The sequence below is a fragment of the Solanum pennellii genome, chromosome 6 (genome assembly GCF_001406875.1).
Source record: "Solanum pennellii chromosome 6, SPENNV200".
Lineage (NCBI taxonomy): Eukaryota > Viridiplantae > Streptophyta > Magnoliopsida > Solanales > Solanaceae > Solanum > Solanum pennellii.
Genome location: NC_028642.1, coordinates 56709346 through 56735357, shown reverse-complemented (window position 1 = coordinate 56735357; position 26012 = coordinate 56709346). Strand labels below are relative to the sequence as shown.

Sequence of the window (26012 nt, the reverse complement as noted above, 5' to 3'; positions counted from 1 at the left end):
TCTTCTCCAGAAATTCAGAGCTCCTTCCATGGAGTTCTTAGGAAGATACTGATCATTTCTACAACCCTTCTCGTCCACCTTAGGATTCAAAATTGACCATTTTTTTAATTGTTTTAAAATTAAACTCTTTAAATATTTTTTTAAATACTGGGTGTTCAACTATTAATTATAATTTTAATTTATTGATATAATTTATAAACCAATCCACTACCCACTCATTACTAACTAAACCTCACTCAATTAATAATTCAATTATAATATCAAAATCGTCATAAACACTACTAAAACACGATAAAATTATAGATTACTGAAAATAACATTCAAAATTATTCGAGTCCGAATCGAAGCTCCAATTAAATTTAGGTTGAGCCGCTTATTTAGGAGGACACTTTCTTTCAAAATTGAATTAAAAATTTATGATTAAAGGTAAAGAAATAATACATACCGAATTAATTCATGCACTTTTTTTAAATATAATTTTATAAATATTTATGATTTATTTTGAAACCTTTAATATATTATTTTGAAAAAAAGTTACCTATGAAGTAACATCACATAATTGAGACGTAAGAATAATTAAGATGAACATAGTCAAACTTTTAAGTTTATCGGTGATTTTTATGTAGCCACTTGAATGTATGATAATTTACTTCTATATTTTTTAAAAACACTCAATTGACAGTAGCTTCCATTAATAATGTGACGAATTCATTAATTTAGAGGGATTTAATTAGTAATGGGTGGGTAGTGAATTGATTTTATAAATTACACTAATAAGTTAAATTATAACAAATAGTTGAGCGCAACGTATATTAAAAAATATTTGAATAGTTTAAATATAAAACCGTTAAAAAAGTGGTCAATTTTGAACCAAAAGGTGGATGACAAGGGTATTTTGAACCCAATAGGTGGGTGGGAAGGGCATTTTGGAGCCAATAGGTGGATGGAGCGTAATTTTGTACCATTTTCAATACTTTAAGGGTATTTTAGGCCCTTTTTCGTTATATCTTTATATAATATTTTAAAATACTATTTTACCCTTTACCTTAATTATTTAAATCTAGTCAAACCTTTTACCCTAGAATAATTAAGGATATTTAAGTAATACAATACAGTACGCTATAATCAAACTAAACAATAAAAATATTACAACAACAAACAATACAATCTAGCCAAACATTGTATCTATCATACAATACAGTACAATACAATACGATACATTATAAAACAATAGATAACAATGATCCAAACAAAGTGTTAATATTTACTAATCATATTAATGTTAGATTAGGAGTAATAAAGAGGGAATATATACTATACTTTTACTATTATTAAGAATATTGAGGATGCATGTAAATGGTCACGTTTTTAGTGCGAAGGAATTTTTTCGACAACACAAAAAGCAGCTCCACTACTTCCGTAGCCGTGTTTCCCTTTAACCCTATTTTGCCTCCGCAATTTCTCCATGGATTCAGGCGGCGGCGGACCCAATAATTCCCGGTACCAGCGAAAATTGCCGTCGTCCGATCGTTTCCTCGGCATTTTCTCCACTGCTCACTCACAATCCCAACCCTCTGCTTCGACTTCCGCTGCCGAAGTTGAGCTCAGCGAGCACGACATTTTTGACGCATCCTCCGATGCAATTCAACACTCCACTCATTCAACTTCAACAAGTCCGAACGCTAATTATCATCGGTCCCCTAACCATCTCTCCCACCACAAACATTTCGGTATCCTAGCCGCGTTGCCGGAGTCTGAGTCCCACGCGCAGGCTTTGCTCTCCGTTTCTTCATCCTCCTCGTCTTCCTCCACGTCGTCGGCTCGTTTAATTCCTACAATTCCTAAACGGCCGCAAGTGGATCGGGTTAAATATCTCCAGTCCGCACCGGTGAATGTACCTGTAATGTCTGCAGCAGCGCGCCGAAGAGGCAGGCATTTCGACGATGTTGATGATGATGTCGACGGTGGTGAGATGTTACCACCGCATGAAATTGTTGCGTCGAGAAAGACACCAATTTTGGCATCCTCTGTGGTTGAGGGAGCTGGGAGGAAGTTGAAAGGGAGGGATTTGAGGCAAGTCCGAGATGCTATTTTGCAGAAGACAGGTTTTCTTACCTGAATTTTCTAGTAAATTTGAGATAATTGTTAGGTTTCTTCTTGAATTTGTATCAGTATCAGGGCTGATTGATAGCTGTGATTAGAAAGTATCCGCAGTAATAAGTTACATTGTCAATTAAATGAGCATGCCTTATAGAGAAACACATTATTTAATTATCATCATGGTCATTGGCATTAGCAGTACCGGTTGCAAATCCAAGAAGATTGTCTTTGTCAGCTGCAAGTTGGAAGTGAAAGCTTACCAATTGCAATTTCCAGGCTTATAGGTCTAAACTAGGTGGGTGCTTGGTGCCTGTCCTCTAATATGTAAGGGCCCAAAGTTAAGATGGGGCTTACCAAAGCAAATTATATTAGATAGATTGGGTAGGAAAGAAAAGAAAAGCAGGGATGGCATTTGCAGTCAGCAGCCTCTGTTTCTCCTTCTAACTAAAAGCGAAGTGCCTGCATGATATAAAAAGTTCTTGTTTGAGCTATTGTGAGCGCGAAAAGCCTGTCGGCTGTTTCTGTCGCATAAAGGTTCTTACCTAATATGTTTTTCTCTTTGCTAGCTATCACTTTAAGGTGTGTGCATGGGCACATCTAGGTAGAAGCAAGGAGGTTCTTTTATTCGAAAAAAGCTCAGCTCTGTGTTAAACGGGTTCAGTTCCTGCTAACCACAGTTTCTAATCTTTTTAGCTTTAGGCGTTTTTTAAATATTCTTTACACGCCTTCGGCAAATATCTTTCCTCCACCCCTGGGTGTGTGCATATTTCTCAAATGCTTTACAGTTAGAAGTGCTGGTCTTATTAATAATCTTAGAATTGCCTTATTTGATGAACCCTGTTGAGTCAAACTTGTAACATTGGAAGGCCGATGAACGTGTCAAGGAGAATGAACAGTATTATTGCTGAGGCATTGTTTCTACTTTCTACACTAGAAGTCAACAGGGAAGAGAGTGGAGAGACTGTATCTAAGTCTACTTTGTTTCTTGGTATTTGCGCTCGATCATTACTAATTTTTTGTTGAAACGTAGAGGAATTCTTTTGACATATCAAGATTTGCAGGAGAAAAAATAATCACAGCTATAGTTCTTCCCTCTTCCACTGTATGGACATCCTCTGGGTACTATAATTTCTAATTTGCACAATTAGTAGCAGTTCATTGTAAGTGTTATTGTCCCTCCAACTTCCTCCTATATTCCCCATCTTAATCCATCTCAAACTTTTGTAATGGCAAGTATTGTTGTGCTGTGCTTCTCACGCTAAGATTCTACTGGTTAAATTCAAATTTAGGTAACTACATATCAAATCCCATGTGGTGAAGAAATTCATGTTGGATAGGTAAATGGTTAGATTTCGGAAGAAACAATATGTACTTGTAGTAGATGACCTTTGGTTAGTCAAGGTATTATGCTTCAACAAATATTTCGGATATATTAAAAAGAAAAGCAGTACATCAAATTTGTTACAGATATAATAGTCCATGCAGCAGTGTCCAGCAATATTATATATTAGTCCATGTACATGACTACACAGTCTAGTCAAATAAAAGTTTCTGGACAAGGGTGACTTGATATTTGAAGAGATAAGAACTCCATGGTAACCATATTAGAAGACAGTCTGTGGGTTTAGTAGTGAAAAAGCTCAGGGTAAGTGTAAGATCATGGGGATAGAGAAACTAGAGAGCTCAACAAACTTGCTTCTCCTTAGTCTTTACTATGTGACGTAAACTTGCTACTCCCATCAGTTCTAACTATATCATATAACCTTGCTACTTCAATCCTAACTATGTCACGTACTTCAGCATTGGATTCTCCGATCAGTTTTTGGTTCTTCATGAAAATGTTTCAGTTATCTTTGCATATGGAGAATATATGTAATTTGAAAGATGTTAAAAGCAGTATATTTGAAGGCGAGTATAAGGTGCTCCTTGGGGCGTCCTGGTGAAAGGTGCAGTAACTTGCCTCAAGGTGTGCGTGTGAAGGGTGCACACTATGGGGTTGGTAGGACGCCTGGATTTCCTGCATTCCTGGCAGCAGGTTATGCCCCCAACGGTGAAGGGAAATTATGTAAGCCTTCAATTTTCAAAACCTCTCTTTGTGGTTTGTTTACCCGGTATGCTTCTACGTATATCTGATAAAGTTAAGAAGCTCACTGTTATCACCTTTCAAGTTTCTCTTTGTAGTTCGTTTACCTAAGAACCAAATTCTTTTCGGTATACCTGAGAAGTGAGCCCCAAATTCACTCTCTTCAATGACCCTCTTCCCTCCCTGCCCCAAAAAAAAAAAGAAAGAGAACATCTTGAGTGAGTTGAGCTATTCCCCCGTCTTCTCGACCCATTGGAGGAAATACCAGCCTAAAGTCCAAGATTCTCGGAAAATTGTTACTCCCTCCGTTTCACAAATAATGATCTGGTTTGACTTGGCACGTAGTTTAAAAATATAAAGAAGACTTTTGGATCTTGTGGTCCTAAATTAAAGTTAGGTGAAATGTACAAAACTGCCCTTTGATTTTGTTGCCTTAAACATGTCACGTGGAAAGTTGAATTAAAAATGTTATCGAAAAAAAAAGAGGTCGTTGTTTTTGAAACAGACTAAAAAGAAAAGGAGGTCATTCTTTTTGAAACGGAGGGAGTATTAAATTTTTGTAGGTCATTTTTCTTGTGAACTTTAAAAGTTTTAGTTCTTTTTTTTTTTTAAAAATGCTTTAGAGGGTGTAAGAAGTAGTTTGATTGCTCTAAAAGTTGGACATGAGTTGGTAGGAAATGGAATATTATTGAAAACGAAAATGACCATAAAGTTAGGTTGATGTTAGGGTATTAAAGTTTTGGGTTGTTAGCATGTTGTTAATTTGGCTAAAGTTATTTTTACGTTTTCTGACCCTGAAATTATTACTGTATAATTTTTTACATTTTGGATGTAATAATATATACAAATATTAATATTAAATGGTCATCTTCATGCCTTGTGTAAAATGCGTTGCCTCGCACAGCTAGAGCTACCTTGTAACATTAATCTTTTTACTGAGGTATTTATAAGGTGAGATGTAAATGATGAGAGGCCAGTTCAAAATTCAGATAAACGTCCTTGTATAGAAATAGGAGTAAGTATGGTCTTCAAGGTTTCATTGTACGTATCTGCGGAGGTGAAATAAAAGCTTAATTCTAACTCTCCTCCTTACATTTATTCAAGGTGTCACACCAACCACCCTTCTGGTTGGGAATTCAGATACCTGCAGCTATCATCAACCACATGTTTCAATGTTATCCAAAAACGAACACATCTACTAGTTTCAATTAGACAATCTACTAAGAACACACACAAAAGTTTTTCCCCAATGTTGGAACAAAAATGTCTAATAGGAACACATATTTAATACTAAATCTTTGGTTAATCCATATTTGCAGCATGTAGGCTTGTTAATGAGGGCTAGGTGATCTTTACATTCTTCAATCTCAGATTCATAAGTGAATTTCCACAATATAAAGCATGTGTATATCCATGAGCCTCTAGCTTGTGGTCCTTCACAAGAAAGATAATGAAAGGACTACGCATCTTCTCTTTATTTTCCTCCTACTTCTTTTCCTGGTAATATATGTATATATGTTTAGATTTGGGAAATCTAAGTGGTACTTTTGGTTGGAAATATCCGACCCCCCCTGCCAGCGAAAGCACGGGGTTTGCCTTCTTGGTCAAGCTCGTTACCTTTTCTATGTGGTTTGTGAGCTATTGCATAGGAGCAGGTTTACCCTGTGCGCAGTGACTGCGGGTTTCCCTTGTCAACAAATAAAATAAATTATTTTATCCCAACATGACATGTTTAGAATTAAGAAGTTATTGAAAGAAAAAAGAAGAAATAGATAGATGTTCTCTTTTAAACGACTAATTAAGTTTCTGTAGCATGAAATAATTAACATGTACTTATAATATTGTTCAACACTAACAACGTAACATAATATCTATTGGGTGAGAAGATAATTACAGTAAGAAAAACACAGAGGGTTGGCACGCTATTGATCATGATAACTCAAATTTGGTCACATCATCTTTAAATTAAATACTGTATAATTATGTTATAGCGAAACTTGGACGAATCGTGAAAACACTCATCTTCTTTAAATTTTATGTGAAAAAGTTGGTGACATATATGCATAGTATATAAGAAGTTATAAGTCAGCAAGCTCTCAAGAGAATTTAAGAGCCTGCATTTGTTAATTCAGTGTTTCCAACTACCATAACAGGCCTTGTGGACCCTTTCATTTATTGTCATTTCATGAACTACTTGCTCCTCTATTTATACTTACAATACTTCTTTTTCAACATTCACTACTTAGAATTATTTTCACTACTCTCTATAGTCTATACTGTATGCTATAGCTACCTAACACAAGCTTAATCAGATGGCATCATATCAGCTTGGATTTGCACTCTGCATCACTTTGGTTCTTGCCACACTTCAGTTATCGTCTTGCTATGTCTTGAAGGGTTCTGTTACTTGCCTAGACTGCAGTCAACATAACGATCTCTCAGGTAAATATTCTTTTTTGATTGATATATAGTTTTCTTTTTCCGTAAAATATGATTATTTGTGATGAGTATTTAAGTAGTTAGATGACATGTGTTGAACGTAGAATAATTGTATATATGTTGGTAATATCTCATAGCGTTAGATTTCGGAAACAAACGTTTTTGTGTTGAGTGAAACAAGCGATACATGGTAGGAGTTTCTGTACTATTTGTTACAAAATGTTTACTATATGTAAGTGCCAAAAGTCATATTCCTCACTTTAATGCAAGTAATATAACACCAAAAAGTAATTTTATAAAAAAAATATATATGTTTTTCATCATACCAAACAATAACATGACAGGTTTAAAGGATATTGCATGATATCATATATTTTTAGGAAAATAGAAACTAAGCTCTCCCTGTCCATAAATTTGAAAATATTGTTTGTTCATGAAATTTAGTCAGTTTTTGAAAATATATCTTCAAAGAAATTTGAAGTTCTATGTCGGTGTGAAATTTCACCTTCATTCACAAACCTTCAAATTATTTCAAGTCAAAAATACATGTCCAAACACAATTCAAAAACTATTTTTCAACAAATTAACTTCAAAATTACTTTTTTTTTTCAAGTTCCAACTAAATTTATGATCGTTACGCAAGCTAAGTCTTGAATATTATATCATATTTTGACCATTATATTCAAAATTGAGCAGGAATAAAAGTTTTAGTGAAGTGTAGTCAGGTGAAAAGATTGACTATGGCTACAACAGAAGAAGATGGCTCTTTTGAAACAAAACTTCCTTCTACTCCACCAAACAAATGCTATGCCAAGATCCTTGGAGGTCCTAATCAGCTCTTTGTTTCAAGAATTGAAATAGACCCCAATATTGTCAAGTCTCAAGAAGATGATAACTCCTACACTATCTCTAACCCTTTAAAGTTCTACACAAAATGCCCTTCATCCAACAAGAATGCTAATGGAAAATGTCATGATGAGTTTGGTTCATCTAAGACTATTGATCTACCAGTGCCAAAAGAATGGGGAATTGCACCAACTAGCTACTATGTCCCTGTGCTCCCCATCATTGGGATACCTTAAGTATGTATGTATATAGTATTTTAGTGTGTTCTAGCTATTCTTCTCATAATATTAGAGAAAATGGCTAGACTATTTATTAGTTTACGAAAGTACCCTCGTATTTGTCTATTTATGTCATGATTGATTATGTTGTTGGGAAGAAAGGTCTTAGATATATCTTTATGAGATCGATGTTATTATATATGATATTAAATATATAAACATATGTCTATTTATGTTAATATAGGTTTGGCTGTAGAGTATTGTGTAATTAATGATCATGTTTAGTACTATCTTAGCAAAAAGTGGTTGTATATGTGTAAGTGTCGCAACTTAATTAATGTTTGATATTATTGTTGCTAATATTTGCTTTTGGATGTAAAGTTAGTACATTACATGCCTCTTTTGTTTCATTTGCAAGATATATATCATAAACATTTCAAGGTTAATCTTTAATGCAATATTGGACAATTTGAATAAGTTTGCTTCAAGTGTCATTAAATGCCATTTATAAATTCCCACCAGAAGTAGGTAAGGTAAAAAAAACTTTAAAAAGTTGATCATAGGTTACTATTCAACACTTCAATATTGCCAACTACACAATTATAGGCTTTATTCTTATTTGAAAACTAATATATTACGTCAGTCGTTCATTTTTACTTATCAACTTTATTAGAAATAAATATACATTTTACAAATAATTTATCATGCTCTTATTATTATTTATTACTATTCATTTTTAATATCTAGATAACTTATATAAATACGAGTAATATAGTAAAATTTACCTTTATATTTATTATTTTGAAAAGAATTTGTTAAATCAAACATGGACCAGAAAAATAGTAATTGTTTTGACTTAATATATTTAGAAATATTCACCGTCTTGAAAATACTATGAATTCAAAGGAGTATTAACGCTTCTTCGTAACTCGAGCAAATTCACTCACCAACATTTCTTTATTGGTATATGCTTTGCTTAACTAGCCATCGGAAGAATTTGAGCATATCATGGTTAGGTATCTATCTTTGTATTTAGACTCTATCTAATGCTAATTTTAGGCCTTTTGAATTTGAATTTGAGATCTCTAATTAAAAATAAAGAAATACTTATCACTCTATCACAATCCTTGATGATCAGTATATCCATATTTATTAAGAAGCATTTGCAATCATGGACTCTGCAAATTAATTAACATATGCTCGTATGCAATCATGCTCACTATTCACTAATCAAGATTAATTAATATAATTAATTATAAACAATGGATTTGAATAATCTCTTAGTCGAAGGTGTAGTAAAACTAAAAGGATGGATGAGAGGGGGTCAATATGTGAGAAACAAAAACTCAAGGGGTGTAAAGTGTAGTTTAGAAAACTCTATGACAGGTAATGCTGATGTCCGTCCTATCTTATGTGTCCTTATCAAAACCTCCGTAGACTTGCTCTCCAGTCTACAATTCGAAGCTCCATACTTTTTCGATACGTATCTGTGTGAGAGAGAAATGGCGATAGTGTATGCGGTTGTGGCGAGAGGCACAACGGTGCTGGCGGAGTTCAGTGCCGTGACGGGGAACACCGGGGCGGTGGCGCGGCGGATAATGGAGAAGCTTCCAGATGAAACGGAATCGAGGCTTTGTTTCTCTCAGGATCGGTACATCTTCCATATACTCCGATCGAATGGAATCACCTTCCTTTGTATGGCTAACGAAACCTTTGGAAGTGAGTATAAATTCCGTCTCTGTTGTAGATATTGTGTGAAGTTTCCTTTTTTTGTCAATCAATTTATTTCTCCAGCTGTTAAGTTAATCTGAACTATAGAGCTAGAAACAAATAAAACCTGTTTCCAGATTAGGTCATTTTAAAAAATCTACTAAGTATCTAATTCATGAACTTTAAATGCTGGATCTGCATCTAATTTAATCCTGAATGGCTCCATGAACAGATGCTGATTTAGCATTTGGTCACTGTTTCCCTCAACTTAAACCATGTTTATGCGTGTGTTTGTGTTTTGGTTTAGCGCTCTTTGTTGTTCGATATTAGAATGGCCAACTTTTGTGACTTCAAAGATCATATAGAAGCTAATTAGTGTCTTCTCAATATCTGGTTGGCACAAATATACCCTTGATTGTCCTATTTCCATCTGCAAATCTCACAGATGCCTTTCTGAGTTTCCTAGTTTCATCTATTCACACTTTTTTTTAACGAGCATCTTTCAGCACTTCCTGAAAGAAACATTGTTGGCATTGGAAAATTTATGAGTTGATATTTGATGGATATCTGTTGCTAAGGACTGAAAATTCTGTTAGTCATTTGAGTTATCCTTCACTCCTGCCACTAACGAATGCTGTTCTAGGGAGGATTCCGTTCTCATACTTGGAGGATATTCAGATGAGGTTCATGAAGAACTATGGTAAGGTGGCTTCTTATGCTCCTGCCTATTCCATGAATGATGAATTCTCAAGGGTCTTGCATCAGCAAATGGAGTTCTTTTCAAGTAATCCAAGTGCAGATACACTAAATCGTGTCAGAGGAGAAGTTGGTGAGGCAAGTATTTATTCTGTTTACTTGCGCCAAAGCGCGTGAAGCTTAAGGATTCTTTGTTTCATCTTCATTTGTTTTCCTTTTATTTATCTTTTGTTTTATCTGTCTTTTATGCTTCAGGTATTGTGTCTATGGATGCATGCATTAACTCTCCACAATATCCACAGTTTATTAAATTATCAATGGTTTTATATTCTTGAAAACTAAATAAGCTCCTACAGAACAGTTATGCATCATGTTTCAATTAAGATAATTTGGAGTGTTGAAATCAAAATCATTTATGATGATTTTCCAATGTTCAATCACTGCTAAAATAACTTCTCCTTTCCCTTAACTCTTACTTATCCTTTGATATCTGTATACCTCCTCTACAAGTACTGTCTGGCTTTTATCTCTACTTCATAGAACTCGAGAAGCAACTAATGATCCTAACATCTCATGCAGGGACAATCAGTGACCTTTGTGAACTATAAACTTACCCTAGTCTATTTTATATTCTGTATGATACTCTTTCAGTCTTTCCTTCTACTTCTTCCAAAAAGAATAATATTTCTCACAGTAGGAACTCTTTAACTTTATACTTCTCATTTGATTATGGTGGCATGCTCTTATAGCCATAGAAATGTTATATCATGTTTAAGACGACAAGCTCTAAGGGTTTTAATGTTTGCCATACTCTTTTTCTTTTCTGAACTCTAAAATGAGTCAAACACCACCATGTAAAATGAAATGGAGGGAATATCGTTTACGACCATGTGAATTTTTCCTGCAGTAAACAACTGACAGTTTTATCTTACAATATAAGTTGCTGTAGAGAAGCAAAGAAATATTATACCCTATTGCGTTACCTAGTTATGATTCTGGTCCTATTGCATAATTTCGGTGCATGTGTTCAGTTCTTACCTTTCTGGCTGATGATTTTTATAGTGCATTTACATCGTGATATGCTACTGTCACATCCTTTTTTTAAAAATCCCCACTCCTTCATGTATTGCAACTATTCTAAAAGTACAAAAAACTCCTTCAATGTACATCCAGATACGCACCATCATGGTTGATAATATTGAGAAAATACTTGAAAGAGGGGATCGGATTGAGCTACTCGTTGACAAAACAGGAACAATGCAAGACAATGCATTTCACTTCAGGAAACAGTCGAAGCGCCTTAGGAGAGCTCTTTGGATGAAAAACGCAAAGCTCCTGTAAGTATCTTTTACAAAGTATTGTAGACGTAGTCCACATCAACTAAAAAAGTGACTCACACTCTTACTGTAACAAGTTTCAAGCTCAGAACACTGTCAATTCAAATTATGTATACCCTGACAACACTTGCTATAATGAACGCCAACTTTCTGCTAATAATGCTGTGACGTTAGTGTTGCTGAAGGCATACTTGAAGGTGTGCTTAAGCTCTAAAGCTATTCGCAGGGCAAACTGAGCACTTAGCCTTTCTTAGGCTTGAAAAGTTTTTAACTAGACAATTAAACATACTTGGCAAAGCAATATGTTAATCATTATTTTATTTTGATTTTGGCTATCAACAAAAATTTTCCTCATTTAGAAAACATTGGATGAATATGTTATTGTTCAGGAATTGGAAATGTTGAAATTTAGTACTCCATTAGAAAAGTAGTTAGTAAATTTGATGAGAAACAACAATCAAAAAATAAATTTAAAAAATTGACTAGAAACGTGAAACTGCACCTTTATAGATTGAACTTGAACATGATTGACACAGTATTTATGGTTAAAATCCTTAAGTTAATTGAAAAAAGTCAATTCGTTTGTACGTAAAATTTCTGTCTGTGGTTGAAGTTACTTTTTTCTTGTATTACGTGTTTATTTTTTACTTTAAGGACGTGCTTTAATTGGGTTTTTGGAGTTAGTAATCTTCCCCAGCTGCTATTGTGGTGATTATCGTAAAACGATTGCAGTGGGCAGTAGCTAGTCAGTGCTATTTGGGCTCCCCCATTTCTAGTCATTTGATATAAACAGGTGCACAACAATGGAAAAAAACTATGTCTCAATCCCAAACTAGTTGATGTGGTGGACTACTTTGCCGACATCCATCCATGAGGCTGGAACCGTTGCTCCTCATATCCAGACAATATTATGATAATCCCTTATCCATTTTTCATCATACTCCAGTAGCAGTATAACATGTTCCTAGGTTGGGTGAGCTTAATAAGGTTCAAGATCTCATTGTATAGCTTGTCTTTTGTTTCAGTCGTCTTAGGCTTGGGTTAGTTGGTGTTGCTGTTTCATACTTCTATCAACCTTGTGTGAGTTCCTTTATAAAATATGACTGTTGGAGGAAGTAATTTACCTTTAGTTCGACTACATCAAGATTTGCATCATTCTCGTCCAAGAAATCTTAGTTTGAAGCCTTTTGGTCTGGTATATTTGTCAATCTGAGCTTCGCAACTTTCTCATGACAGGGGTTTGTTGACATGCCTGATTGTGCTCTTCCTTTACTTGATAATTGCTGCTTGTTGCGGAGGCATCACTCTACCTTCCTGCAGATCATGAATTCTCTGAAAAGGAGCACCATATTTGCCGCACTGTGGTTCATATTTCCAATTACATTTAGATGAACTATATCATCAGAGTGAAAGGTTATTGTATAATCAATCCAGTGGATTCTCGTTCTGGCACCTTTAGAAGTACATGTGCGGAAAAGAATGATAAGGTTTGTATTGTTGTTGACAAGGCCTGTTGCCTTTCTCATTTGTAAATGTTCTGAACGACTCCTAAATTACTCTTAAAGTGTAAGGTCTTCCGTGCCTGTTTGTATATATAATGCTGTGCCGTGACTTACCTTTTGTACCATTTGTTCAAATGTATGGCCTGGACACTAGGGTTGTCAAAAATGTCTCATGACTTCACCCTTCTTTCTTGTCTTGGTGCCCGTTTTATTGGTCTGAGAACGGCGTGATGCCAAATTCTGCCGCTCCACAGTGAGCATTTCGATCTACTGGAAATTGACCAACTTATTTTATCACTTGATAACTAGAGTCTGGGTTCAAACAAAATCCAATAACTTCAATCATACATTGTATTTATATTGAAAAAATTATGCACAACTCAGTAAATTACCTTTTTTTGCAGTCAAAAATTCTAGATCAGTTTCTAATTAATCAAAATGGCCTTTATAGGGTCCCAGTTCCACTAATATACCTGCCGTCCATGCACTGACTACAAGACAAATACCTCACTATGTTTGTTAGTGCTTGGTAATATAAAACCTTTTCTTTTATGAGAAAGTTCACCGAAAATAATTTTCTATTTGTGGCATAACTAGTATCGAAGTATATAGTGCAGATTGACAAGAATTTAATTTTGCAGTTGGGCACATGAACAATTTTCCTCAAAGTTGTAGAAAATATTTTTCATTTTCTTGTCACCGAAAATTATTTATAATTGAAATTGAAACCGAATGAGCTGCAAGACTCGAGTCGAATTTCAAAAAAATTGACCAACTAAATATGAAAAAATCCGAATATATCCCCCACCCCCTACCAAACACATCCTAAAGTGAGGTATAGACTGGGACTGGGATTGGGAAAAGGGTAAAATGCTTTCACTAGCTTAGCAAAGATTCCACTTTGTTAGCTATCTTTCTTTCTCATTTCCTTTTTTCTTTTTCTTTTTTTTGTTATATAAGCCAAAGTAGGTACCCAAAAGCATCAATATTTTGTATTGCTTGGTGATTCCTCTTTACTCCAGTATTTCATTTTCTACAAGTTCCACCTCCCTCCATAATTAACCATTATCAATCTTATACATTTTCTATAATGGAAGCTCTTCTCAAGCCTTTTCCATCTCTTTTACTTTCCTCTCCTACACCCCATAGGTCTATTTTCCAACAAAATCCCTCTTTTCTAAGTCCCACCACCCAAAAAAAATCAAGAAAATGTCTTCTTAGAAACAAAAGTAGTAAACTTTTTTGTAGCTTTCTTGATTTAGCACCCACATCAAAGCCAGAGTCTTTAGATGTTAACATCTCATGGGTTGATCCTAATTCTGGTCGGGCTCAATTCGACGTGATCATTATCGGAGCTGGCCCTGCTGGGCTCAGGTTAGCTGAACAAGTTTCTAAATATGGTATTAAGGTATGTTGTGTTGACCCTTCACCACTCTCCATGTGGCCAAATAATTATGGTGTTTGGGTTGATGAGTTTGAGAATTTAGGACTGGAAGATTGTTTAGATCATAAATGGCCTATGACTTGTGTGCATATAAATGATAACAAGACTAAGTATTTGGGAAGACCATATGGTAGAGTTAGTAGAAAGAAGCTGAAGTTGAAATTGTTGAACAGTTGTGTTGAGAACAGAGTGAAGTTTTATAAAGCTAAGGTTTGGAAAGTGGAACATGAAGAATTTGAGTCTTCAATTGTTTGTGATGATGGTAAGAAGATAAGAGGTAGTTTGGTTGTGGATGCAAGTGGTTTTGCTAGTGATTTTATAGAGTATGACAAGCCAAGAAACCATGGTTATCAAATTGCTCATGGGGTTTTAGTAGAAGTTGATAATCATCCATTTGATTTGGATAAAATGGTGCTTATGGATTGGAGGGATTCTCATTTAGGTAATGAGCCATATTTAAGGGTGAATAATGCTAAAGAACCAACATTCTTGTATGCAATGCCATTTGATAGAAATTTGGTTTTCTTGGAAGAGACTTCTTTGGTGAGTCGTCCTGTGTTATCGTATATGGAAGTAAAAAGAAGGATGGTGGCAAGATTAAGGCATTTGGGGATCAAAGTGAGAAGTGTTATTGAGGAAGAGAAATGTGTGATCCCTATGGGAGGACCACTTCCGCGGATTCCTCAAAATGTTATGGCTATTGGTGGGAATTCAGGGATAGTTCATCCATCAACGGGGTACATGGTGGCTAGGAGCATGGCTTTAGCACCAGTACTAGCTGAAGCCATCGTCGAGGGGCTTGGCTCAACAAGAATGATAAGAGGGTCTCAACTTTACCATAGAGTTTGGAATGGTTTGTGGCCTTTGGATAGAAGATGTGTTAGAGAATGTTATTCATTTGGGATGGAGACATTGTTGAAGCTTGATTTGAAAGGGACTAGGAGATTGTTTGACGCTTTCTTTGATCTTGATCCTAAATACTGGCAAGGGTTCCTTTCTTCAAGATTGTCTGTCAAAGAACTTGGTTTACTCAGCTTGTGTCTTTTCGGACATGGCTCAAATTTGACTAGGTTGGATATTGTTACAAAATGTCCTGTTCCTTTGGTTAGACTGATTGGCAATCTAGCAGTAGAGAGCCTTTGAATGTGAAAAGTTTGAATCATTTTCTTTATTTTAATTTCTTTGATTATTTTCATATTTTCTCAATGCAAAAGTGAGAGAAGAGCTATACACTGTCAACAAATAAACTACTATTGGAAAGTTAAAATAGTGTGTTTGTTGTATGTTATTCTAATGGAGTGGATTTTGTAAATCAAAGTTTGGTTTATGAACTGCTCCACTTTGTTCCTCTTAAAAGCCTTAATTCCAACATGAGGGGAACTGCTCCATCAAATTTTTGAGAATGTTTATCTGTCAATGGCCTTCTTTCCCATTATTTTAAAGTTCAAATAGAAGTGCAATAGCTACAAAGAGTTGACAAATACAAAGCAGTTATTACTTTTAGGTTTCTTTCACCAACTAGGCTAAGCCATGACACCAACAAGTTTTCAGTCAGAAAAAGGCTAACACGATAAACGTTTTGATAAAATGGGGAAAAATGCACGTGGAATTTCACGAATAGAGTTGGGAGAGGAGAAAGTACGCAAACCTAGTTGAGAGTGTGAGGTAAGTTGAGAGGATATAATCAAATATAAAATTCCATTTGAGGAACTCGTTTTTCCTACTTTCACTAAAAAATAATCATTTTACTCATTTTAAGTATATTATTTTAGTATATATAAATGAAAAATGTCATTTTATGTAACAAAAAATTTATAGCATGTGATTGATTCAAAATTCCTCTATTTATTACACGAAAAAAATGTTCATTAAACCAAACTTATTGCTCCCAAAGTACATTTATTATCATTTAGTTTTGTTTTTCCTTTTCATATTCAATGAAAGAAGGATACTTCAACATTTAATTTTACACTTTACAACAACTCCTTCATTTAAAAATTCTCAACCATTTCATTCAAACTAATCCATGTCCCCCCACCCCCACCATACTCATATATATATGTGTGTGTATTTCCATCCCTTCTCATAACAGTAACTTATAATCTTACATAAATACATACAGCCCCCTTATTTACACACATATTTCTTTTGTAACGCAGAAAAGTAGTTATTAAAGAAGCTATCTCAAATACATACCCTATAAGCATATAGTAGTAATAATTATGGATTCAAAATCCACTAGCTATGAAACAGCAATTAACATGTCTGAAACAGAGTCCACCAAGCAAAAATCACCAATTATAGCTACCACAAAGACCATTTCACATAATCAGAAAGGAGGATGGCGAAGAGGAGTTAGCATTTTCGATTTTATTTTGCGACTTTGTGCCCTTGTAACTACTCTCGCTGCAGCAACTGCTATGGGAACTACTGAAGAAACTCTTCCTCTTTTCACTCAGTTCTTTCAGTTCCAAGCTAGCTATGACGATCTCCCTGCTTTCTCGTACGTTTATTTAGTTATTTATTTATTCAACTTCGAATGCATTATAATTAATAATTTGAGTTGATCTTGATCATGTTTTTTTTTTTTTATTCAGGTATTTTGTGGTGGCAAATGCTATTGCAAGTGCATATGTTGTCCTGTCTCTGCCTTTCTCCATTGTTTGCATTGTTCGACCTCATCTCGTTGGAGTCAAACTTTTGCTTTTAATTCTCGATACGGTACTCAAATTCAGTCCAAACCGTCCATTTGATTAAATAATTATAACATTTTTACATTTTAAAAGCTATTTATAATGTTGCAGGTAATGGTGGCATTTACTACAGCTGCAGCAGCTGCGGCTGCTGCCATAGTGTACTTAGCAGAAAACGGCAACTCCACCACACAGTGGGTGGCGATATGCCAACAGTTTGGAGATTTCTGCCAGCGAGTGAGCGGCGCAGTGGTGGCGTCCTTTATTGCAGCATTCATCTTCATCATCCTTGTTGTTTTCTCTGCTGTGACTCTACGAAGGGCATAACAATTAGGACATCTTCTGAAAAATTTGGATTTCGTGTCTTTCATTTTGATTTTGTTGTAATTTAATTGCATGCGTCTTTGTCGTTTTAGTTTTTGGACATCAATTTGCTTATTCACTTGTGTAATTTATCCACCTTTTCTCAGAAATTTGATATTATTTCAAATTCAATTTTGTCTTCGTTTAATTCTAAAAATTACTGACAAAATACGGTTTCAAAATTGAAAAAAGAAAAATATGAACACTAAATTATTTTTTATGATGAAGTAAATCACTAAATCATTATCTTTTAGACGCGCACGTGATAAAATTTCAATTTTTATATAATATTTTATCAATTACACATAAAAAACAATTTATACTAGACAAATTCGATACAACAAATTCAATCCAAAAATTAATATGAATCTCAAACTTGAGACCTCTAACATAACAATCTCAAACTCAAACTAGTGAGCCAGCAGCCAGCCCAAAGGATAACATGAACACTATAATAATTCTGCTCAAAATTAAAAAACAGAAAGATATGAAGCAAATAAGACAAAAAAATAAATAATACACATTATAATTAATCATATTCATTTTCATATATTCCGTATTTATGAAATTTAGTCAAACGTGAAAGTAATGCTGTGGGCAATGAGGGTTGCACTAGTCGACATGTGTAAAGCAGTTGACCGTAACAATGGTAAAATTCCCAAAGTGACGTGTCCATTCTTCCCCTTTTTCTCTCTTCCTTCGCCTGCAAGGTAATTACGTACATCTTTTCCTATATCCGCTTCACAGATTACATATTATAAACCCTAATCACTCCCAATTTCTGCTTCAATTCGGTTTCATTATACAGTAATTCGCCTCGAATCGACTCTAGGGTTTTCTATTGGTAAGTTCTTGCCCCCATCTATCTTGAATATCGATTTTGTCTGGACATTATTGGTTATTTTCTATCGATTTGCGTTTGTTTAGAAATATTATGATTTGCCATCTCTTGATATTTATTATATCTAATTTGTTACTCGGGAATTGAATTTATTTGATGGTTCTGGGATTTTCTTTCTCATATTTATTGTCTTGAACTTCTATTTTAAATGCCACGGCTGTTTTAGTTTGGTATATAAATGTGAGATCTTAATAAAATTGTAGAATCCTTGACAGATTTTTTAGCTTTGAAATGAATTGGGTCCAAAGAGGAGAATGGTTTAAGAGATAAAGTGTATTTGTCTCAATTTGTTTTGGGATTGAGAAATAGTTGATACTGATGATCAAATGATCTTAATTTCAGCTTTAAGGTTGTGGCTTACTTTTGGGAAATTTCAAGGAACATAAAAAGAACAGGCCTTGTTGTTTCAAAAAAGAGTCTTGGAAGTGAAGTTCTCATGAGAATTTTTAGGGGAATGCAGAAAGTAGCTCGCGAGGATCAAAGGGAAGTAAGTTGCTGCAAGAAATCATTCAGTAAAGGTATTGGTGTGACCGCCCCAAAGGCCAGGAAGCGAGATAAATTGGAAGTGTTTCTCTAATTTGGGTCAAGGCAGAGTGATTGTTCTGTGGGTCTCTAGTTGAAGAAGGGCAGCAAAAATGACAAGGATACTTGTCCATAGAGGTTCTACAGGGTCTTCATCGTCGTCGTCAAACCAGAACAGGTCGTCAGTGTCACTCCCTGGATCATCTGCTTCTTCTTCTTCAGCTTCATCACAGCCACAGGCTTCTAGTACTAGTCAAGTGCCATCAGCTCTGAAAGATGATGAGTTGGTGGGAGAGTTTCCAGAACCAATTGTCTTGGATGATGTTTCAGTTGGTTCCTTCAATCACAAAGGTGATGGTGATGATGCTTCAGTAGAAAGTTTTAGCTGTGACCGAAGCCTCCTTGAAGAAAAGATTGTTGACAATGAGAAGGTTAGTGATGACGCTTTTGTCTGTGGGGACTCCATAAAAGGATCTAGTGGTTTAAGAGTTGAGGTAGTGGAAAATGAAGGTACTTCTCTACTGGAGCCTAAAGGTAGTTCTTGTCCACCTCCCCCTCCACCTCCTGTCCCACCTCCTAAACCTGCTTCACTTAACCCTAGACCAAGGCAATTTTCATTGGGTAGTTCAAATGCAGTACGGATAGGATCATCTAGGGAATTTGTTGGGCAGACCAATGTGTCAACTAGGACTTCACCTACTGGATCTAGGCCATCCTCTCCACGGTCACTCTGTGAAAGTGAAGGTTATAATAGCGCAGATGAGCAGAGTCCCAACTTTGGATCCTCACGCAATGATGTGGTAAGTCCAGAAACTTATCTAGTAGAAACTGATGAAGGCTTCAGTTTATGCTCCTCTTATCCATTATAGGAATAGGATTGATTACTGGTTGATTTCCTAAGCACATTTTATCAGCAAATACCATCCGCCCTGTGCTAAATTATGCATCACATTAGTTACTGTTGGAATGGTCATTCTGCTCATGTTGTTTAGCACGAGTAAAGGATGATTTATTTAGTAATTTACAAGCTACAATTATCCTACTATCAAACAATGTTGCACATATTTGAAAATGTGAAAACTTAATAGTTTTCATATTGTTTAAGGAGAGAGAGCACCAGTTTGAAATTGATATCAGAAGATCCAAAGGCTTAGAAGTTAAGAAAATGCGTGAAGATGGGAACTGCCTCTTCCGTGCAGTTGCTGACCAAGTATATGGTGATTCTGAAGCTTATGATTTGGTCAGGCAGATGTGCATCGACTACATGGTAATTTTTGTGCAGAACACACTGTATACATGCGATTNTAGATAGAAAAAGTCAAGCAACGAACTTTGTCTTTGTAGCTATATACCAACTGTTTTATCTTCGATTTATAAATTATAACTGGTCATTCATTTCTGTTTAATAATCATACCATAATGAGTTTGTTGAGTGAAAATCTGTTCTTCACATTGAAGATGTATGACATTATGTAGAGACAAAAAGTTATACAATATATAACATATAATTCAATATATTATGAAACAATATGTAATAACCATTCAAAGAGAGTTATTAGCAAACTATTGTTCATCATTTTTATCATTTAAAACATTTTTCATATTGGACTAAATCATCATTTAAGTTTTCTTTCTTTATTTTCATTAAGATTTGAGTAATCTAACTAGACATGCCCTTGGTGTTTACAAGCTTTATAGAATAGTTGATCGATCGATTGATATGTTATGAATATCACATACAGTTGAACCCAAATGTTCTACTATCAAGGTATAGTTATTGTAACTATTTTTCTTGCCTCTTCCGTGCAGTTGCTGACCAAGTATATGGTGATTCTGAAGCTTATGATTTGATCAGGCAGATGTGCATCGACTACATGGTAATTTTTGTGCAGAACACACTGTATACATGCGATTTTATTTGTTGACTTCCTTTTCTTCTTTGGTAGGTTAAGAGTTTTGTTCACTTAATTTTGGTTTCATTTAGAAATGTGTTCTTTTAACATGCTATTAGATGGGGAGATGAAACTATCCTCTTGGTTTTACATTAGAGGGTCACCAGTTTAATTGGGTCTCTGCTTGTTGATTTTTAATTGTAAAATGTGGGTGACAATGGCTTGGTACAATTGAGGATAGAAAGAGTGCACTGACAGAACAAAGTAGAGTACATAGCATCTACCATAATCAAATACACATCTGTTAATTTGAGAGCCAGATTGGTTTCCTATATGTCTATATGTAGTAGGTTCTTGGCATGTTGAGATGTCCTATTTTGCATATCTTTTTTATCTGAACTGAAGTAACTTCTTTCCCTCGACTGGTGCTACAATTTTTTCATTATATGGTTTTTGCATAATATTTTTAGTGGCGTATTTATTTTTGGGTTTCTTTTCTTTGGATCACATTGTCAAGGTCATTGATATTTAGGATAGGTAAGATATTAACATATGGACTGAAATTGACCTTAGTTACTTCAAATTTTGAACTTATTTTTATAACCTTAGTTACTTTAAAGTTGCAAACTTTCTTATCACGAGGCTTGGAGTTTTACAAAACTTGATATTAAAGAAAGTTTTCTCACACTTTGATTCCCAAGAGGATGCACATATAAAGCTCAAAACTTTTTAGTCAGATATTTGAGATAACTAAATCCCATCGTTAAATATGATCTTAGGTGCAGGGAGGACCGGTGCTTAGAGATCATAGAATAATTGAAATGTCATGTAAATTGTTAGGGAGGACCAATACTGATAGAAATCACCTATTGTCATTCACTGCACCAGCAACTTTAAAAGCAGCAAATGCAAGCTGTACCAGATCATGATGGAGGAAGACTGAAAGGTATTCTCTTCACAACTTATTTTTACTTGATTCATACTACCACGAACGCAAATACACATTCATTTTGTTAATTAGAATCCTGATCTAACTCTAATTAACCAAACTACATTCATTTGTCATTCTATTTCTCCAACAATTGATACCTTCAAATGTTTGATGGCTCTTCTGATGTTGATGGCGTAAACTTTTGTTGTCTACTTCTTCAAAATTCTCAGGTACAATCCAAAATGATTATACTATATTTTGATCTTACATGCTGTCTTTAATTCTGAATTACTCCATTCACTAACAAATTTTAGAATTGTTGATCCAGTGATCCACATTTACTATATTATATTCATTCTTAAATAATCCAATCACTTTAAGTTGTACTAAATTCATCTTTCCTCTTATTTCACAGGTAATTTTTATCTGGAGCTGCCCAACTCTGAAAAGCAGCCAAAAGGCAGAACTATGTAAATATAATAGGATGTAAATATCTAAATAATACAGCCAGAAAAACAAACTAAACAATTGCCAACTATATTTACAATATCTAACGATCTCTATATATCTATGTATCTCCATATGTACATTTAGCCGGCTCATACATTTTTATATATTTAGATCCAACTAACAAAATTCTTCCAACGTTGGGCCCGTGCAAGCACGGGCCACCTCTATCTAGTATATATATATAATAGCCAAGACTTGAAACATGATTAGGTAAAAATAACTATAGTTTGCTAGAGAGGTGAATTGTATTATATATACATATATATATATATATATATATATATAAAATTGGTATGCATATGATTATATTTGTATATTTGCATAATTGTATATATATATAATTAGTATGTATATGTATCAATGAATACAATAATATTAACGGATACAAATTGTATTAATGAATAAATTGGGGAAAATGTACAAGTACCCCCTTTAACATATGTTCAGCTTCTCATAGACACAATTATTCTATACTCTGGTCCTATTACCTCCCTTAACTTATTTTATATATAATTTTCTACCTTTTTTTGGCCTACGTGACACTATCTTGTGGGCCCAGTGTGTGTTGACATTTTTTTCAAGTTAATGTCACGTAGGCAGAAAAGGGATAGAAAATTATTTATAAAACAAGTGGGATAATAGGACCTTAACATATTATAAGTGTGTCTTTGGGATTTCGGACATAGTTTGAGGAGGTACTTATGCATTTCCTTTAATATAAACCATTCTTCTTTTTCCTCAAATAATCATATCATAAAATTTACATGTGATATAATATTTTAATTTTTCAAATTCTTTATTAAAAATAAAATATAAACTATTTTACTTTAATTTTTAAATAACATAAACTACAAGCAAATATTACATAACATACAACCTAATAGGCAATTCAAATAAAAGTGAAATCATTAATGAAATACAATTATATAAACATCACATAAATACTCAACTTTCAAGATTATTATATTGCTCTCGTAAATGCTTTGTTATTGCATTAAAAATTTAAAAATTAACATTTTGTTCTTAATTTTTTCATATCTAGCTAAAAATTTGTTCAAATAGAAGATTTTCAAATTATATTAGTGACGAAAATTGCAAAAATAAATCAATATATTATTAATTCGGGTTGAAAATAGTATATATAATTTAATGCATTTTAAAAATATTATATAACATTTAAAAAGAATAACGCATATTAAATATTTAATTAATGAAATTATATTCAATAATATGTTTATTGAAAAATAATAATAAAATAAAACAAAAGGTAAAATAGAAAGTAATATAAAGATGAGTTGGAGAGGATAATCTCAATTTTACACTTCAAATATAGAGAATGGAGGGTAAAATAGAGATGGGTTGGAGATGGTCTTACATATCTCCTCTTGTCCTCTCTCTCGCCTCTCTCCTCCCTTTGAAACCTTGCTTTCCTCTCTCCTCTTTTTCAGTCATCTCTCCCTTGCGTCTCTCCTCTCCTTGCATAGTCTCTCTCGCTTATTTCTATCAGAATTTATACAAATACGAATGTTAACAGTCGTTTATACAAAACACAAATAATAACAATCAATTATACAAATACAAATTATAAGTGTCAACTATACAAATCTCTTTAGTGATACAAATACATATACACATATATTTGTTGATAAATACTTTGATACAAATGATGATAAATACTTATTTTATATATAATTTTCTACCCTTTCTCGACTACGTGACACTAACTTAAAAAAAATGTCAACACACACTGGCCCACAAGATAGTGTCACGTAGATCGAAAAGGGGTAGAAAATTATATATAAAATAAGTTCAGGGAGTTAATAGAAGCTGAGTATAGTATAAGTGTGTCTGAGAATTCGGACATAGGTTGAGGGGGTACTTGTACATTTTCTCTTTATGTTATGAAATAAGAAAATAAGAATGAAATAGAAGTAATAATATGATATTGAGGAGAGAGAAAAAGATTCTTTTAGAGAAAAAAATAGATCATTGTGTAACGACCCATTTGGTCACTTCGAGTAATAGAGATTTTAGTTCATAAAATACTTCCTATATATTCTAAATAGATATTATGGACTATTCATGACTACAATTATAGAATTAATGCGCCATTTTTAATAATTTATTTAGTTGGTGGTTAAAGAAAATAACATTATAACTTATAGTGGGTCACTTTCACACTTTTATAATTATTCATAATAATAATCAGGGTTCCTATCTTGAGTCATAAACTCAGAGGAAACTTAGCGATGGAGACACGATTAGCAGGAGGCAGACGAGTTCCTCAGGATTTCCATGGGATATGGTGCAATGCTGGGCAATTGAGGTCAGGTAACAGGTAACTTGTTTGATCGATCATTAGCTAGGTGGGTTTCGACTCTCAGTGTTGTATTTATGATTTGTTGTGTTTACCCATTGAGAGCTTGGTGTTGCTGACATTTGGTCTTAAGATTTTGATGTTGTTGTGGTACCAGAGACGATGAAGTGGTGGGGGTTATAGGGGTTGTTTTCTGTGCTGATTAGTTTGGTAAATATATAATGATGAAAAGGTTGAAAAATGAAGCTTCCAGTGTGTGGAGGTTTTAATTGTCTTATGTTTTACTGGGTTTAGCTGCATTTTACTTGGTTCTTATCTGTGTGAAGTTTCCGGAGTTTCTTGAGAGCGCGACAGTTTTGAGTGGTGATGATGCTGATGTAGCTCTAGATGTGGAGGATGATAGTGGAGAATCCATTTCTGTGTTTCATCATAGTGTAAGGGAATATTCTCAAGTGAAATCACAAGAAGAGGATAATGAAGATGAAGCTTCTCCCCATAAAAAGCCTCCTAAGCTTCACTATGGACGAATTAATGCAGCTATTTTGAAAAGGCAGAATATGGAGCGAAATCTGTCTATTTTGGATAGTATGGCAGATGAAGCTTGGACTCTAGGCTCGAAAGATTGGGAAGAATTGGATAAATATGAGGAGAAAGGGATTGAGATGAATTCCATACTTGAGGGAAAGCTTGAATCATGTCCTTCATGGGTTTCTAGTAGTGGAGCACCAATTGCTAAAACAAATCATATGATGTTCCTACCATGTGGGCTTGCAGCAGGTTCTTCTATAACACTTACTGGTACTCCTCGTTATGCTCATCATGAGTATGTACCACAACTTGCCAAAATAAGGGCTGCTGATGCATTAGTTTTGGTTTCCCAATTTATGATTGAATTACAAGGTTTAAAATCTGTGGTTGGTGAGGATCCACCAAAGATTTTGCATCTGAATCCTAGAATAAGAGGAGATTGGAGCCGTCGACCAGTGATCGAACACAATACTTGCTATAGAATGCAATGGGGAACAGCTCACAGGTGTGATGGTTTGCCTTCAAAGTATGATGATGACATGCTTGATTGGAAATGTTCGCACTGAGGAAAAGAAAAGCATTGGAGAAGTAGCTTGCCTGATTCCGGTTCTTCGGTGGAGGTAGGTTATGGTTTATGCTATTTATAGTAAACTCTTAATAGTGATTGATATGCATTGAATGATATTGTGAAGTTCTCTATGTACTTGATTGTGTGATTGTGTGGCTTGGTCGTGTGTTTTGTGATTGGTCTGAAATCCCGAGACCGTAGAATGTATAATCTTAAACCATCTCTATCGATGTAATGCCTTGAATAAAGAAGGCTAGATGAAATATTATTAACGAATGGAAAAGTGGTGATACTAAATGATAAACTAATGATATTATAGGATCGGAGTGTCACGTTCCGACACAATATTCTTGGATCGGAGTGTCACGTTCCGACACGGTATTCTTGGATCGGAGTGTCACGTTCCGACACG

General features: G+C 34.5%; 5 protein-coding genes across 8 annotated transcripts in view; all 5 read left to right on the top strand.

Moving 5' to 3' along the window:
* The first annotated feature begins 1351 nt into the window (after window positions 1-1351).
* Window positions 1352-8046, top strand: LOC107023249. Of its 3 annotated transcripts, none has more exons than XM_015223874.2 (3): window positions 1954-2105; window positions 6496-6625; window positions 7319-8046. In XM_015223874.2, exons 1-3 carry the CDS (start codon window positions 2085-2087, stop codon window positions 7702-7704), a joined length of 537 nt encoding a protein of 178 aa, XP_015079360.1. In that variant the 5' UTR covers window positions 1954-2084; the 3' UTR covers window positions 7705-8046. The 3 variants fall into 3 exon arrangements, with proteins under 3 accessions (XP_027773298.1, XP_015079360.1, XP_015079359.1); XM_015223873.2 differs by lacking the exon at window positions 1954-2105 and adding an exon at window positions 3312-4165; XM_027917497.1 differs by lacking the exon at window positions 7319-8046 and having other exon boundaries at window positions 1352-2105; window positions 6496-6626.
* Window positions 8047-9056: 1010 nt separating this feature from the next.
* Window positions 9057-13097, top strand: LOC107023248 (vesicle-associated membrane protein 714). The gene is made up of 4 exons (XM_015223872.2): window positions 9057-9405; window positions 10040-10230; window positions 11266-11429; window positions 12666-13097. The coding sequence occupies exons 1-4, from the start codon at window positions 9066-9068 to the stop codon at window positions 12754-12756; spliced, it is 786 nt and encodes a 261-aa protein (XP_015079358.1). The 5' UTR covers window positions 9057-9065; the 3' UTR covers window positions 12757-13097.
* Window positions 13098-14021: 924 nt separating this feature from the next.
* LOC107023247 (neoxanthin synthase, chloroplastic) lies at window positions 14022-15518 on the top strand. Its single transcript, NM_001323443.1, has one exon. The coding sequence runs from the start codon at window positions 14022-14024 to the stop codon at window positions 15516-15518; it is 1497 nt and encodes a 498-aa protein (NP_001310372.1).
* Window positions 15519-16426: 908 nt separating this feature from the next.
* Window positions 16427-17563, top strand: LOC107022716 (casparian strip membrane protein 3-like). The gene is made up of 3 exons (XM_015223310.2): window positions 16427-16878; window positions 16973-17096; window positions 17180-17563. The coding sequence occupies exons 1-3, from the start codon at window positions 16598-16600 to the stop codon at window positions 17393-17395; spliced, it is 621 nt and encodes a 206-aa protein (XP_015078796.1). The 5' UTR covers window positions 16427-16597; the 3' UTR covers window positions 17396-17563.
* Window positions 17564-18032: 469 nt separating this feature from the next.
* LOC107023456 (OTU domain-containing protein 5-like) overlaps window positions 18033-26012 on the top strand; it is a 17221-nt gene continuing 9241 nt past the window's right edge. The window contains exons 1-3 of one of the 2 annotated variants that reach the window (XM_015224149.2): window positions 18034-18275; window positions 18675-19654; window positions 19960-20121. In XM_015224149.2, coding sequence (XP_015079635.1) covers window positions 18968-19654; window positions 19960-20121 — 849 coding nt within the window. In that variant the 5' untranslated portion in view covers window positions 18034-18275; window positions 18675-18967. Of the gene's footprint in view, window positions 18276-18674; window positions 19655-19959; window positions 20122-26012 lie in introns of both variants that reach the window. The other variant, XM_027917777.1, reaches the window with a different exon arrangement.

What these genes read in the sequence shown, in the direction of transcription:
- LOC107023247 (NM_001323443.1), top strand. Translation starts at nt 14,022, where the DNA reads ATGGAAGCTCTTCTCAAGCCTTTTCCATCTCTTTTACTTTCCTCTCCT.
- LOC107023248 (XM_015223872.2), top strand. Translation starts at nt 9,066, where the DNA reads ATGACAGGTAATGCTGATGTCCGTCCTATCTTATGTGTCCTTATCAAA. An exon ending in GGCTAACGAAACCTTTGGAA is followed by an intron (nt 9,406 to 10,039) that starts GTGAGTATAAAT and finishes ATGCTGTTCTAG; the next exon opens with GGAGGATTCCGTTCTCATAC. An exon ending in ATGAAAAACGCAAAGCTCCT is followed by an intron (nt 11,430 to 12,665) that starts GTAAGTATCTTT and finishes TTCTCATGACAG; the next exon opens with GGGTTTGTTGACATGCCTGA.
- LOC107023249 (XM_027917497.1), top strand. Translation starts at nt 1,466, where the DNA reads ATGGATTCAGGCGGCGGCGGACCCAATAATTCCCGGTACCAGCGAAAA. An exon ending in TGCTATTTTGCAGAAGACAG is followed by an intron (nt 2,106 to 6,495) that starts GTTTTCTTACCT and finishes AAGCTTAATCAG; the next exon opens with ATGGCATCATATCAGCTTGG.
- LOC107022716 (XM_015223310.2), top strand. Translation starts at nt 16,598, where the DNA reads ATGGATTCAAAATCCACTAGCTATGAAACAGCAATTAACATGTCTGAA. An exon ending in GACGATCTCCCTGCTTTCTC is followed by an intron (nt 16,879 to 16,972) that starts GTACGTTTATTT and finishes TTTTTTATTCAG; the next exon opens with GTATTTTGTGGTGGCAAATG. An exon ending in TGCTTTTAATTCTCGATACG is followed by an intron (nt 17,097 to 17,179) that starts GTACTCAAATTC and finishes ATAATGTTGCAG; the next exon opens with GTAATGGTGGCATTTACTAC.